This window comes from Stegodyphus dumicola, chromosome 6, assembly GCF_044657685.1.
Source record: "Stegodyphus dumicola isolate Sdum_Otavi_A_Nest chromosome 6, ASM4465768v1".
NCBI lineage: Eukaryota > Metazoa > Arthropoda > Arachnida > Araneae > Eresidae > Stegodyphus > Stegodyphus dumicola.
In genome coordinates, this window is record NC_140773.1 from 11,176,772 (window position 1) to 11,193,521 (window position 16,750).

Here is a 16,750-nt window from a genome sequence, read left to right on the forward strand (position 1 = left end):
GCAGTTTTTTGTTTTTAAGCACTTTATGTCAGTAGTCATAATTCATATTTACAGGCTCCAATAGATCCTGCTCAGCTCCTTAAAGCTCTTGATTCTCTTCTCTCTGTGGATGGAGGAATAAGAAGTGTCGAAGATGTGCCAAGATTAGCTAGGTAATAATCAAGTTTAAAAAAAATTTTTTAAATGTTGTTTGTTTCATTTCTTCATGTATTATTTTTCTTGCAGTTACAACTTGTCATCATCTCCCTGTATCTGGATGCCTGTGATTCTGTAAATCCTGCATCAGTTACTTTTATTCATTATTATTTTCAGTACATTTCTTAAAGGTGCAGTATAGTATATTATGGATGCAGCTCCTTTGGAAATAATTTACTCTTAAAATGAAACAAGTTATGCCTTTTCGTCCTTAATATATAGATGCATGTCATAATATTAAGACATAACAAAACGTATTAAGACTCGTATTTCAAACTTTTATTGGGTTATTTATTGGGCAAATAAATTTTAAGCACTATGCTTATATTTTACATTTTAAATTCTTATTACAATCAAAATTTTATTGCACTTTATTTTTCTTGTTGGTGAAATAAGGTAACTAATTCTTTTAAAGTCAATTTTGTATTTTAGAAAGTAAGAATTGAGTTTTAGTATATTGTGAGTAATGCTGTTTATGAAAATTATTTTATATTGTTTTGTATTTTTCCTTTGAAAAATAAAGAAATTTTTAACTCTCTGTGTCATTCTTTTTATCTACCTGCAGTCTTCATACAAAACACAGTACTTCCGACAACACAGTTATACCAATTTAGCAATTCATTGTTATCGAAATAATGGATTCTTTTTAAAAGCAGTAACTGATCAGTTATTCATTACTCTTAACATGAAATATATCTCCAGGAATATAGAATTTTAAATATATATTTTTAAATTTTACATTCTTGTATTAGAAAGGAACAAAGTAAATGATTTTATATGGATGTTTGAGAAAAGTAATCGCAGGATTTCTTCATATTGGTTTTAAATGTATTTTCAATTAACATAATTTTTAAGTTAGAAAGGAAATTTAATAATGAATGCCATTTACCCAAGACATGGGCAACATCTGTTTTTGTTAAATTTAATTCTCAGATCTACAATAATATCTAAGTAGGCATTGAGAAGTCACTCAGTTTAATTTATTCTTTCGAACTTAAATATTTTAGTGATTTTTTTTTTTTTTTGCTAAAAATATAGATCACTTAATATAGGCCATAAGTATTTAATCATACAGAAACCTTACTTAATGGAGTCGTGTAAAAAGCTAGATTCCCCCTTCCCCGAAAATTTAACCTTACTCCCGACATAACCTGCTTTTTATCCAAATATTTGTGTTCTTGCATATGATATTTAAATATTTCTTATAAAAAGAAAATCCTAATACTTAAAGAAAAATTCTGAATAAATTAAAGTGCAATAATAGTAGTGGTGATTATATTCCCACATTTATTTTTGTAAAATAATGAAAATACTTAAAAATCTAAATATCAGCTCTTGTCATAGCCTTCTGCTATGCTTTAACTTACAAAACTTTTAGCTTGCTTACATTCCATAAAATGCTTCCAAATTTTGAACGTGTGTTGTTAGCATCGCTCATTTTCTTTTATAGAATAAAATAATCATCACAGCACACTTTAGAGATACTATTCAGTAAGTTTTACCAACATTCAGGCATAATTTCTGTACATTTTAATATTTGAAATAAAACTTTCCATTTTAGGTATGATATGGTGGGCCATTTGTGACAGTTCGTTCCTGTATAATGTTTGGGCGATGTCCCCATGGTGGAAAACAGCCGTATCATATATGAAATGCTGAGTGAAAAGAGGTTAAAAGTGTGATAAAAAATGATGAAGATAAAAAATACTTCAGCTTATTTTAAGAAACTTAGCACTTGTCTAGGATCCAAAAATATGGCCTGTAATTATATTTTTCAAACATCTAGTGTACATGCATGCAAGGAAGTTCTTAACTTTCTGTAATTTTTATATCAAATAAAATTTAATTTATTCATATATATATATATATATATATATATATATATATATATGCATACACACTTCGCCCACATGCACACACATATACAGAACAAAGTCCGTAATCCAGACTCGTCGGGACTTCGATTCTAGATTATAGATTATCAATTTAAATCTTGCAAGATGGCATGTATAAATTATACAATTAAATATATGAAACCATAATTTATGAAATAAAAAGCAATTATGATCCAGACTGTATCAAAATTTACAAAAAAAAAAGCATTATATTTACTTGTTTACTTTATTAAACGTTTCTTTCAATGTAACTTTCTTAACTATTGAAAGCACGAATGGGTAAACGCTTGATGCGCATGCGTAGCGGACGCGTGCATCAAATGTGCATTCGTAAGTTTGTGGCTTTGAAGTCTGGATAATGGATGTCCGGATTACGGACTTTGTACTGTATATACATATATCATTGCGATTGATTCCTTTGTAAAGAGTTGTAGGTTAACTGGGAAAAATATACATAAACTTTGAAAATAGTTTATTTAAGGTTAAACTTTTATTTTATGTAGAGGTAATATGGAAGTATATTTTTATACATTTACACATACGCACCTGTAACTGTTGATTCAATTTAACACAGGCATAGGTTTAAAAAATGCTTTCAAGAAATGTTGGATTAATTTTAAACTACTTTTTTAATACTAAATATTTGTGTACTCAAGAAAAAAAATTTTTAGAGATTTTATTATTGATTTTTAATTGTCATTAATACATAAAACATGTACAACAGTTGTGTGTATATAATTAGATCATACTTGAATAGCTACAAAAATGCTGCTGGCTAATGAAAAAATACCAGCTTAATTTTTTTTTCCCTTTTGCAACTTTGGAATTAAGTACTACTATTCTTTGCAGGCATTGGATGTTTTAAAGTGCTAGAAAACTTTAAAATTTAAACTAACCAAATAATACTTTCATGATCCTGATGACTATTTTAGTTATAACAAGCATTTTGATTTTTTTAAGTATAAAAAATATAGTTTCTACTATCACAAGGAATATGAAAGGCCGACTGTATCCAAGCAGTAAAAAATTTCTTGCCAAAATTAAGAAATAAACAGCTACGTAATAAAAATTTGTCTCCCCCCCTGCAAAACTAAAAATACCAGTAGTAGTTGAAAGCAAGTCTTGTGTCCAAAATCTGATGGATAAAAGAATAACAATGAGATTAAAAAAACATACTGAATAATTTACAGAAATCTTCAAATATCCTAAAAAGAAATCTTGAAGCATTTTGTCAAAGCAAGATTTTTATTGAAGGAAAACTAATTTTAAAAAATGAATTTGTAGTATTGGTTTGACGATGTCTAAAGGGCAACACTTAGTCACAAACTATAAATTATGCATTATTCAAAGAATAGTTCTTGGAGAACTAAGCCTAATTCATTATTAAAAAAAAGTTAGAATATATCATGACTAAGGGAAATTTTTTAACTAAAAATGCAAGTAAAGCTGATGATATACATTAAAACAATGAGTTAGTTTGATAGTTGAACCCTGGATTTGAAGATTACCTAATTAATTGTTCCAAGACATGTTTTCTACTTTTGTCACTCTTAAGAGTTTTGACATTCAAAAACAAATACATGGTTTAAATGTGTAATACTATTCATAAGTAGGATTTCAAGTTTCCGTTCTTTAGATAATACTATAAGAGGGTTTTGCATACTAGGGTTAGGAAAATGTAGAAGTTATATAAGAAAAAAAGGGAATAGTTTAATGACTGGTTGATTAATATAAGCTTTCTTTAATAAATTGGATGTAAAAACATTACTGCCTGATTTGAATTGGATTTTTTTAAAGCTGAGCTTAGATGCATGTTGTAGTTTATTGAGAAATTTTTATATTATCTATTACTTTCTACAGGTTTTGGTGTTTTACCTTTCCCTTTTTTTTTATGCTTCATTTGATTACATTTTATTTTGTGTGTAGCTTTTCATTATCAAGTACATGTGCATCAAATTCCATTCTTGCTTCAGATATCCATAAAATAAGATATAAGTAAACTTTATTTTACATTGTGATTATTTTTTATTAATGCGTGGTCCAGTTTTTCTCCGAAGAAAATTGTATATATATATATGTATAATTTTTTTGGGGGGGGAAAGTGTCTCTTGACCTGTGTTGAAGAAATTTTTTTCCCCTGAACTTGGAGAGCAGAATTTTGGTAGATTTCTTTTAATCAGTTTGCTTTGAAGATATTTTTTGATAGAAAGTACAAACTGATGTATTAGTATCAGTTTAATTTCTTAATTTTGCCTCCAGTTAGCTTAATGGTTAAAATTTCTTTAAATTATGAATACCAGGAGATGTGTGAAATTAAAATTCCTACTGATGATTGATAAGAGATGACTAAAAGATCCCTGAGAAACTCTTAACATATTTTTCTTCTTGATTTCAAAGTTTGAATTGATTGGCATTCACAAGCCTGATGGAATCTTAAAATAATAAGTGGTTATTGTGAGATTAAGCAATTCTTTCTTCCGAGACAATTTGATATTTAAAGGATTAAAAATTCTTTTTCTTTTTTTTTTTTATGTGTAGGTATTCATAATATACCCATTGTAGTGTTCAGAGCCTGAAAATAGAATTTTATTTTAATTCAGAACAAATTCTAATTTAGCGCAGAAATTTTCTGAATGTGTAAGCTTTATTTGTTTATGGTGGTATGATTTTGCATAACTTTTAAAGTTGTCCACTGATAATAATTTACATTTGATTCTGCAATAATATTTGAAAAATACTTCTGTCATGCAGCCGAATGCATCTTTTAACCTGCCTATATTTTCAGGTTTTATTTTAAATTTGATTAAAAGTGAATTTTTCATGTATTACCAAGGGAATGGTTTTTATATAACCCATTTAGGATGGAAATATTGTAAATATAATTGCCTTATTTATTGAAACTAATTTATTCTTTCAGCTTGTGTAATCCAATAATGATATGAAATAATAATTTGATTAATTAACAGTGTATTCAAAATATTTTCAGGATTTTATAGTCTTTTTGATTGGAATATAGAAAATTCTGCATGTATTTCTGTAATTAAATTTGATATACTATTAGAATTACTATGCTTAATTGTTTTTGCATCTTGCAGATTATGCCTCAAAGACCAGTGATTTATGAGAGCTGAAATCTAACTCCTCGATTCATGTGCTTCGTTGAATTTTTTAGGTTGTTTTCAGAATTCAAAGAAAGCAAACTCTCTGTACTGGCTGGTGAAATATTTTGTTAAATTTAGTAATATTTATTTGTAAGTTCCTAAATTCTAGATTAGATGTCTTTGAAATTATTGCAGCATTTAATTAAAAACAGAATGATAATTGTTTAAAGCAGACACCTTTTTAGAAATTGATGCTTGTTAAATATTACAATCACTACATGATCTTAACCTCTACCCCTAAAAAATTTTGAGGTAATTATATTTCCTAATAAATTTCTCTTTTTATGATTTACCAGGAAGTGTAACTTCTTAAATCTAATTACAAATGTTCAAAATTAAGTTATTCTGAAAGATAAACCATCCAGTTGGTGTGTCTGCTTTGCTTTAATTCTGAATTTTTCTGGAGAATTAAAAAACTGTTAGTAATGTAAAAGGATCTTTTATAACTAATTTTCAATTTGACTGAGTTGCATTAAGTTTCTAGCTGTAAGTTCTGCTTGGACTGCCTTTGTACAAAAAAATTTGTGCTGTGAAGACAAGGTTTCTTCTGCACAGAATACAGAGAAGTGATGTAAAATGTGGAAGTACTCTATCAGAAAAGATGAAGCTAAACATATTACACAGATGGACTTTCAAGATTGTTAATGCAGTGGTATTCATGTATTGAAGTGGATTGCATGAAGCTGGAAGAAAGAAATATATCACTGCATGTATCAACTTTGGAACATTTTGAAGTGGACTATTTGGACTGTACCTGGAATTAATAATTTTTCTTCCAATAGTTTTAAGTAAGGCTAATAAAAGGTATAACCTTTTCTGAATGCCTTCTTAAAATTTTGGATACATAAAGGTTTGAAGATTTTTCTCTTTTCTGCAAATTAAATTTCCACCAAATTTTAAATGTTTTAGTTGAAAGTTAATTAAATCTCATTTTAAAACATTTGATTTTATGCTGAGAAAAATATCAGAAGGTTGAGAAGCCAATTTCATCATATTCAAACTAGGAAGTTTTTCTTAAATTTATATCTTCACTGTTAAGAAAGTCATAATATCATATAATACTCAAAATGCTGAATGTAACAAATAAGATTTTCAGTTTAAATGAATTTTCAAAATTTAATATTCTGTCACACAGTTAAAAATTCCTCAGTTCTTTGCATTGGAATCTGTCTCACAGTTGAAAATTTTTCAATTCTCATAAAGAATTGAAGATTATCTTTAAAAAATATAAATTGGAATATCAAAATAAGTAATGGCTCCTTATGAAAGTAATTTATAAAATTAATAGATGAAATATGTCTAATGGTAAAACTACTTTAAGCTTTATTTCATCCTTTAGTAAGTTACAGCTACAGAAATATATGTTAAAACAATTCATGAACTTTGTTTTTAACAAAACTTCTAAGAATTTGTTTTAATAATACCCTACAGGTATTTTTGCATATATTTAAAATACTTGAAAAATTTTATGTTTTAAATGTTAAAATATGCAGTAAAGGAAAATTAAAAGTCTTTCGGAAGTGAAGATTATGTGGATTGGCTTCTACACATTGTAAAAATATATTGCTTGTGCTACAGCAGCAATATGGAAATGCATTTGTTTTTTAATTTAAGTTTTTATCTAATATATTTGTTCCAAGTATTTCATATAAAAATATTGACTTTAGTTTTTAAATAAAAAAAAACTTTTTAATTCAAGCATTTTAACATTGAATTAATTTTTTTAAATTACAAAATTATTTAATTTGAGATTTGATGTAACCCTTTCTTAGTTTAATCTGCTTACAATAAAGCATCTTGAGGAATTTAAATAATACATAGTTTGGTTGATATATAAGGTCTCTTATCACGTGGTGTCTTTAATATTAGCAAAGAAAATTTCTTTGCTTTTCGAGGGTGCAAATGAATGTATTGTAATATTTCATTGTTTAACCCATAACTTCCCAATTTTTTAAATTTCTATGAAAAAATTATATCAGCTACTTCTTAAGTAATAATAAAAGGGGAAAAAAATTTTTTTCTTTTTCTTTCTTTCTTTCTTTTTTTTTTTTTTTTTTTTTTTTTTTTTAAATTAAGCAGTTTTAAATTGAATTTCAGTCATTTTTTTGTTTGTTGCAGAAGCGCAACATTGCACAGTAGTGCTGTAAAATTACAAAACTTTTTTTTATATGAGGATTTTATTATTCATTGTTATAAATTGCTTTAGCCTTACATACAATGAAAATTTTTAAAGCAGTTATTGACTTTGTTGTAAAAGGTCCCCTACTTTACACTTTTCGCACTCAGTTTGAGTGTAGCTCTTGCAGTTTGGAAACTTGCACCGTATTCTTTTCTGATCATATTGGCCATCTCTACAAATGTCCTTACATGAAACGGATTGGGCAGGCCCTTTGCATCTTTTAGTCTGAGTCATTTGTTCTATTGAAGTATTACTAGGTCTTCCTCTTTTAGCATTTCGATCGTACCCCATTTTGCATAAGCATGATGCAACTTTGTAAATTCATTAGATTTTTTTTTTTTTAATTTTCAGATTTCTTCACTGTTTCTTTAATTTGATCAAATCCAAGCTCTTCTGACCAGTATGCTCTATAGTTTGGCAGGTGAACTAGAGATGCATAAATGCAAATACCCAAATATTGATTTATTTCATTCTCTGATATAGTCAAAGGCTTACTTGGATTCTTTTGAATAGCATATCATTTGCTGTCTTCATAAATGTTACTTATGATCTCTTCCGTCCATAAATATTTAAAAAATTGGTACGTAGTGTCCAAATCCGTAATTTCTCTTGGAAGTGTGTCATCTCTATAGAATTTTATTATTTCTTCAATCAATGAAATGTTTTGATTTTTCCATAAAATATTCTTTGACAATGTTTTATTATTCTTAACAGTTAAATTTAAAAAAGGTTCTCTGACTGAAATATACCAGCGGCCGAGCGGTAAAGTCGCTGAACACTGGTAGTTCAATTCAAGGTTCGAATCCCGCAAACGGGGCTGGCTGCATGGTCGTTTTCCCCGTGTGTAACTTGTATACAAGCCAGTTTCCCTTAGAAAATCCTCCACGAAGACATCCCTCCCCGTAGGCAGATAGCTCTCGAGGCTTTGCCATAATCGCACACACGCACACACACTGACTGAAATATTTCTATCAAATTTATTATCATCATCATCGGATTTTTTTATGTTCTGAATTGTATTTTGTGAAACAACACTATTTGCACAGTTGCTATCCGAATCATCATTAGATGACACACAATCAGGTAAAAAATGAACATCATCAGCAAAATATTCAAGACCATCCTCACTTAAATCACTTAATTTGTCCAAATTATTCATATATCTAGCAATTTCATCTTGGGTTAGTATACGCATTTTGGTCATGTCAAAATGGTAACCAAAGACCAATGTAGCAGACCTGCAACATATAATTAAAATCAAATTTCTTTCAAACTTTTTCCATTAGAAAATCAAAATTACTTTTAAATGAACATAAAAAATGTTTAAATTTCTTACCTGATAATTGTTTTCGTCAGTAAACGAGAGGAAGCATAAAATATAATGGATTCTTTTTATAACACAGTTCTTGAGGCAGCAGAGATTTTTACAATTGTCGTGATTTCTGGAAAAAATGTACTGCTATCTAGTGACAAAATTAGCATGCATTTCGTTGCAGTAATCTTTTTTCTCAGATAAGTGATTTGTAGGTAATTAAAACAAATATTGAGTCTGTTAAATTAAAATAAATCATACGTTGCAGAAATGCAATAGTGGGAAGTTAAGGGTTAACCTCTTCAAGTGATAGCATTGCTCAGTCATGATACGAGTGCAAATATGCACACGCTGTACCGAGTTATTTATAGCATCCCAAAACTTATCGGGTCTTCCTGAGACAAAAATACATATAAATTATTCCTTGTGTAAATAATAAAATCATCTCAAAACTCGATGTTTTATGATTTTGAGCTCCCCAAGTGCACTCAGCGTGGCGCTCATTCATGTTATATACGATCACACGTTCTTAAGTGATCTTGAGACTACTACTTCCGCGTAGCTTACTTTAAGAGACCACTGATTTGAAGGATAGAGTGGATAGGAACAAAATCTTCAGTGTTACCCCTTCACTAGAGCATTTTCTGTCGAACAAATAGTTTGGCAGTGTGCAAGTTGTGTGGAATATTACTCTATGAAGTTGAAGTCCATATAAAATAGTCGTCAATAATTTATCTTTTGTTACCGAAAGGTTGCATGTCAGTTCGTTCGACTTACTGAAAGCTGAAGTAAAATTGAGAAGAATGTGGTTAGGCAAGGTTGATTGATTAAGGTAAAGCAATTCAAGAACCATCTGCGTATGGGGAGGGATGCCTTCGTGGATGATGTTTTTAAGGGAGATTGTTCGTGCATACGTTACATAAAGCAAAAACACTGGTGCAGCCAGTCCATTCAATAGAGATTAAATCCCGTACTGAACGATAAGTAATGATCGGAACGTCGCAGCAATTAGAAGAATGATCGTCATACCTTTCCGATATAACAGGTTTAACATCGCCCAATCTTTGTTTGCGTTGGTTAAAAAATCAAGAGATGTTTAGGTCTGTTCCGCATTCATGATACTAAAATTGAAGTTACTGCGTGAAAGTGTTTCGAAAGTAATTAAAACTTTTCTTCATGAATTAATAAACACTTTGTAGCTATAAATCGTGACTTTTGAAAAATTAAATTTATTTTTCCTCATTTCGATACCACTGTCATTTTTTTTGTGTCGTAAGATTGCTTCATTGCTTCAATACGGCAAAGTAGCTGCTTTAAGAACCCACGTCGAACTCTCGATATTTAGTGGTCTTAATGACAAATAGGCCTTTCATTGGGCCTATTTGTCATTAATTTATTTTATATGATAGGAGGCCTTACTTATCAGTCACCTATTATGAATTAGAAATATTCACGCAAAAATCATTTATAAATGTGTCATTAATCAAAAGCATAATACCGCGAAATTTATAATTGAATTCCTAGCAAAATATTTTTGGAAGCATTATTTTCTGTTTTTGGACATGATGTGATGAATGTGTAACTAAGACTAAAATATGATAAAAATACACAAAAAAGTAATCAAATGATAAAATTTAGATCACATAGAAAATTGAAATTTAAGGACAGAGCAGTAGAATACAATGTAGAAAACCATATCTCCTAGAGACTAATTATTTATGATATTTTTGTTTAATATGATTAGATCATTAAACAAATCAATTCCAAATAAATTATTTCAGATGAACGGAACGTAACCATATACAGCTTTAGTTTTGAATCTAATTTGCTCTGCATCCATAGTACTACTGCGTCCAAAAAGACGCGGGAAAAGATTATAGGACGATTCTGTTTAAAATATAAATTGCTACCTAGTTGCCTTTTAAGTAACATCCGTCCGAGCACTTTTTTTTTTTTTTTTTTTAAATCTATGAGAAATCAGCTGTAGCGTCATAGCTTAAATTGTTCGAAAACATTTGACTTCGTTACAACCATCAAATACATAAAGAAAAGTGACTCCAGAAGGTTGAAAATTTTATGTAAGGTTTTTGATAATACCATAGGTTCTATTTTGATAAAAGGCACCAAACACTTTTTTACGCAAATGCTGTATGCCTCAACATCTCCGCCGGTTTTAATCCTCCACTACAACAAGAACTACACTATTCCAAATGGTGCCGTTTTGTACAGTTATGAAAAATACACAAACGCCCGTTTGACAGACAACCAAATTCGATGACTGTAAGCCCACCTACACAACAGGATTTGACGGGAATTAAAATAAATATGAAACAGTATGTCTCGTGAATATTCAGAATATATACATTCACGATTTTTTCCAATTTCGTGTACATTACTGTTACTATTTACTCACTTAACCATTAGACTTGAAGTCTTATCGGGAACTAAGTCTTTGCTTTAGCCAGAGATAACATTTTGTGCTAAAATATAGCCATACGATCGGTGTCGAGTACTAAGTAAACTGACGGTTTGGGAAATGGTGCAAGGGAGCTTCATATTTCGTTGCAGTTTAATCTGCGTACAAATGCGTGTGTGCAGTAGCTATATTGTAGTACTATTTTTAAGAAATCGACTTTTTAAAATGCTAGGAAAAAATATGCATAATTTTACTGTATTGAACTTTAGGTTAACGATAAGTCCCGTTAATTTTTGTCGAAATCGCTTATATTGTCGATCTATTCCAGGGGGAAGAGTCTAATTTTATATTAAGTGAAAATAAGAAATATTTTGATCATTAGTCAATTTCTTTTAAGCAGGAGTGCTAAGAATTTTCTGTGGTATGTCATGTATAGAGAAAGGATTAATAAGCTTGTTGTCTAATCATCGTAGCAGATTTCGTGAATGCGCTGTCGCGTGCTAAGTTTCATGCATTTAGGCAAGTATTAAAAATTTCTTCACACACCACGGTTTGCCTATTATGAACAAGCGTAGTATTCGCAGTGATTCAAGTCATCGTAGCTAAGAAAATTCATGCTTTGGATTGCGTATACATACAGTACAGTTTATAGCACAATTCTGCGTTTTACATATTATCATTTTACAGAATAAACTTTATTTTATTGTGGAATACTGGAGCTGTTAGTAATTTTTAGCATTAAACTGTTATACCAAGACCAAAAGCTACATTTTAAATTGCAGCTGAAAACTAATCTAGCGACCAGATGGAATGTAGTGTGCTCACACAAAATCATAAATATTTTAACAATAATGTTGAAATCATGAAGTGAATCTTAGAACTAATCAAAACCATAATTTTAGTGGAATTCATATTACATACTGAGGTATTTGAATCATAATCAAGTTGTGTTAGTTATCGGCAGTTTGTGAGAAGTAACTCTTAACACATGTGATGCAGAATCTATCAAGAAAATCAGAGTGAAGATTTTTTCATTACATTTTTTATCAATTCAGAGCTTGAAATTAAGTCGAAATACCGAAGAGATGCGTCTGTCCTCAGAATCGTAATGTGTGCCCGAAGTTTCGGGTTGGAGAGTTTAATAAGCTCTCAAATTTAAAACTGGGTCACTTCACCTGTCTTTTTCCTACTCGGTCTAAAACGTTTGGGTTAAAATCAATAATTTCAGAATGACAAGTGCTTCAAGTTTTCATCATAATTACTCCGCCTTTTTAAATTCTCAATTAAAGTCGATTTTGAGGCCAAGAGTAAAACTAAAGATATACAGGTATTCTCACTTTGCTTAAGTATGTTCAATTTCGAGGACAGGTGCTCGTTTATACTACTAATTTAATCCATGTTTCATAATTTTGTATGAACTTAAAAAGAGCCTTCCATATGTTTATTATTTATCCTAGTCTTCCACAAACATGCTCAAGTATTTCATTCTTGTGAATAGTGTCCATATTTTAAATTTAAAATAAACTGATCAAATTTGAAACAGCAGCGGTTTAACAAAAGGTTATCTTTTTTAGAGATGATTCTTAAGGCCGTATAGAAAAATGGAATAGTGTATTCTTGCGCGTGAGAAAAAAAAACTTCCGTTGTCATTTCGAAAGGCAAAGAGGCCTTGAGAATGAAGGCCCCTTTGAGAAGGCGCCTGCATTCTCAAGACCCCTGTAAATCTTTCCACTTCAGATGTTAAAATAAATTACAAGTTACTGAATTATCCAACTTCCCCACGAAAAACACACAAAAAATATTAAGCACCTAATACTCTTATCAGTTTTGATAGCGAAAGGATAAAAAGTATTAAAGAATTAGTTTAGAGAATTCTATTTAGAATATTCAGTTTTGATAACTATCTCAGTATTCTGAAAATTTCAGCGCATGCATTGCAAATTGCATTTATGCGTTTAAAAATCGATAATTGATATATTTTGGTAGTTTACAAGAACAAAGTATCAGCAATTCTTTTAGAATACAGTTCAAAAGCAAGTTACGGATTCCAATTTTTTTTTGACGGTTTATCGAATGATTTTAAATTCTTAAATTATGAATTAGAAGTCGAAATTCAAAATAACCTCCAATCACGTAAATTTGTGAGCATTTAAAAAGTTTGAAGTGATTTACAGTCAATCGTAAGTTCCCTTATTAGGGAAGTATCTGACCCATTTCGAATATAAATAATTGTGAGTTTTCGCGTGTAAATTAACAGAAACGTTTATCATGTAACGAATAAGATAAAAAATGAAGCACAAATGGCTTTAAAAATCAATGTATGAGGCTCAATTAAGTGACGTATAATTTGTTTTAATTATATTGTAGAATTTGATAGATTTGCATACCCTTTTTCTTTTAATATACAGAACATTCCTTCCTCATTCTCAGTGCGATCGCTATGTGCTTTTCTTCCAAATTATCGGAAGATCTGGGCTGAATTCTTATTTATTCTTGTTGTTTGAGCTCCCAAGATTCGATTTTCCCAGATTTATTTAAGCGTACTATAATGCAACATAACAAATGTGAATTTTATCCATTATTTAATTGATATATGCAGATTTCAATATAGGTAACTTGCAGGAATTGTGTAAGATAGGTATTTAATAAATCTGAATATTAACGAAGTATAAATTTTTTAACTAAAGGCTTAATAAATATAAGTAGAAAATGCTGAAATTTATAATTTGTCAGATAAAGTAGAATTAATGGTAAGGTTTACACACATTTTTAAAACTTTTTATTGTCCATAAGTTAAATTATTTCAAAGCGCGATGCTACAAGTGTGCTGCTTGTTTAGTATGTGGAATCGAAAGTAAGTTTTGGGGTCACGGAGAAAGACGGTTTATCGGTATTCGTAACATAACTGTAAAAGTAGTTTGATCTGTTTCTTCACCGGGTAGTGGTAGAATACTTTCGACTTTAGAGTTCAAGGAGATTTTTTCCCATTATTAAGGACAGTTTTAATCGGCATTGCGTTATCTGTATAAATTACGATGCATTATTTACTCTTTCGAAAAAGTGTATTTTCCACTTAGATTAATGAAGCTAATTTATGTAAATTTTTTTTTCGCCTGGAAAAGAAAAGCCTTATTTAAATTCAGATTGACTCCATAGTGAAAGATACTGTTAGATTAATGAAGCTGATTTATACAATAAATATTTTTTTTCGCCTAGTAGGGTATTTTTAATTTCCGATTGAATGCGTAGTGAATCGTATTGTAGATAACGATAGGCGTATTTCTTTATCTGCTGATACCTAGTTGAAAATTATATTTATATTCGTAACAGCGAATACAATTATAAAATCTGGGTTTAACGTGCAGATTTGCGCATGGCCAAATGTTTTGAACTTGGGTTGTGTGCCCAGAGTTCGATTCCAGCAACTGAAGAGTAACAATCTACTGCATGCACTGTTCTCTATATTCATGGTCACGGTGCAACGTAAATTCGACTCATGTTTGATTAGAAGGGACCATCATGAAGGCGTATAGTTGCTTTGCAACAATAAGTTGAACCAACTTCCTTCGCCGAGGTAGTTTCCATATCAGACAGCCCTTGATTGCTTTGTCGCAATATGTAACTTTAAATTAATTAGCTAGCGATTCATCTTCAAAATAAGCTTTCTTATTTTTTGTAGACTTTCGTTACGTGTTGTTAGATATATTAGTCCATCGGAGTTTTGAGTAGCTAAGTTAGCGCTCGTATTTCTTTTTGGGCTCGAGCGGGTTGTATTGAATATATAGTTTTCTCCTCCTCCCCCCCCCTCCATCTTGCCAGTATAACGAAAATAGAGGCAGTATTCCTACAAAGGCGGTTTCCGTCTGGCCTTTACAAATCCTCGGTATTAAGTGTGAAGTCTTTAAATGCATTCTTCCTTCTCGTGCGATCTCGCGCATTGTTTTGTGAATAAACCAATCAAATTTTCCTCCTGCTACTACGAATTGAATTAACCTAAAAAGGAATTTTTGATATTGGCGAATCACAGATTTAATACTGTGAAATAAATTACTACAAATTATTTTGTTCCATTTCTTTTATTAATATCAATTTTAAAAGTAAAATTAGCTCCGATTATAAATGTATTTTGTTCTTTCTTTGAGGTATTTAAATTTTATTCCTAAAATTAACGCTAATGAAAAGGAAATTAAAATTTTCGTGGAAATAATAAATCCGAGCCATACACAACTGCCACTATCCGATAAGATAATATTTTTCAATATATTAGGGAATTTATTCGCCAGCATGTAATTAATATTAAATTACATATCCTCGGTATTATGTGTGCTATTAAGTACGCATATGTACGTTATTTAAATTACATGTAAGTAGCCCAGATTTTAAACTTAAAAATATGCCGAGCTAGGTTTTTTTTTTTTTTTTTTTTTTTTCCCCTCCTCCAGATGTGGATTTTGATTATGAGCGATACCAGTAAAATGAGATAGGATAGATAAGGGCGTTGATGACTGGTAATGCAGTTCTGTTTCGAATGAGTTTATTACATGAGTGTTTTCGTTCTTTTCATCATAAGTAACATGAATATTAGCCAGGTTCCCTTAGAGAGACTACTCTAGAGTCGCCCACCAGCGGCTGAGCGGTAAAGTCTCTGAATACTGGTAGTTCAGCCCGAGTTCGATTCCAGTCAAACTGGCTACCTGTATAGGCGTTACCATACTGTTTCTCATGTATAACGTATATACGAGCCATTTTCCCTGAAGAAGTCCTCCATGAAGGCATCACTTCGACAAACGTCTTCGCGTGTTTTAACATACTTAAAATGAAACCAATGATGCCGTAGTTAAGTAAACAAACGAACATGACGAGAAGTAAAGTGAAGTCTCAGTTCTGTCATTTGTATCTGTATATGTCTGTTCGCTTTCATTGAATTTATTTCTGATCAAAGGAAAGAAAACCGCGGGAAATCGATGATGACATGCGCAGCAAAGTGTGCCGAACTTTAGGTGGTATAATTCTTAGTTTAATCTGAAATACAGTCACAAGAACACTGTTTTCTACCTTAGTCGTGTGCTATTTTTTGTTCCGGATCATTTCGAACGGGTGCCTAAATTATTTTTAGCTTTGATCGATTCTGGGTTTTTGATTAAATAAAATTAGCATCCGGAGTATTTGCTCAGAAGTTTCTAATATCAGCGAATTTTTAGTTTGAGATATCCAAGAAGTAAGTGGGATCATATTTTATAAAAAATTTCATTACCATTAACATATATTGGGGTTTTGTAGCGTTTATACCCATCTTCATTATTTCTATTTATTTCGTGCTATAAAACGATTAGACGCGTAGTAGCAACTTCGCATAGCATCTAATTTTTACATTTTAAAATTGCGCGGGTTGGGGAATGGCTCATCCGGTTTCGCGACAGACGAGAATGCCCTTTCATTTTGAGTGTAGGATAATTGGTACGTTAAACAACATACAGTATCACCAATTTATAGGAATAGTTTTGGGACATAATTGATGCTTTCTGATATTCTTATTTTCAAGAAACATTCAACCCTAAAAATAATGGCTAGTCAACTACGAAGTAAAGTAAA

The 16,750-nt window shown here is 30.5% G+C and overlaps 1 protein-coding gene across 12 annotated transcripts in view; it reads left to right on the plus strand.

Moving 5' to 3' along the window:
• LOC118194587 (serine/threonine-protein phosphatase 1 regulatory subunit 10-like) overlaps positions 1-16,750 on the plus strand; it is a 105,847-nt gene that overhangs the window by 61,302 nt on the left and 27,795 nt on the right. For all 12 annotated transcript variants that reach the window (XM_085818101.1, XM_085818099.1, XM_085818102.1 and 9 more), the window contains one exon: positions 55-152. In XM_085818101.1, coding sequence (XP_085674227.1) covers positions 55-152 — 98 coding nt within the window. The remainder of the gene's footprint in view (positions 1-54; positions 153-16,750) is intronic.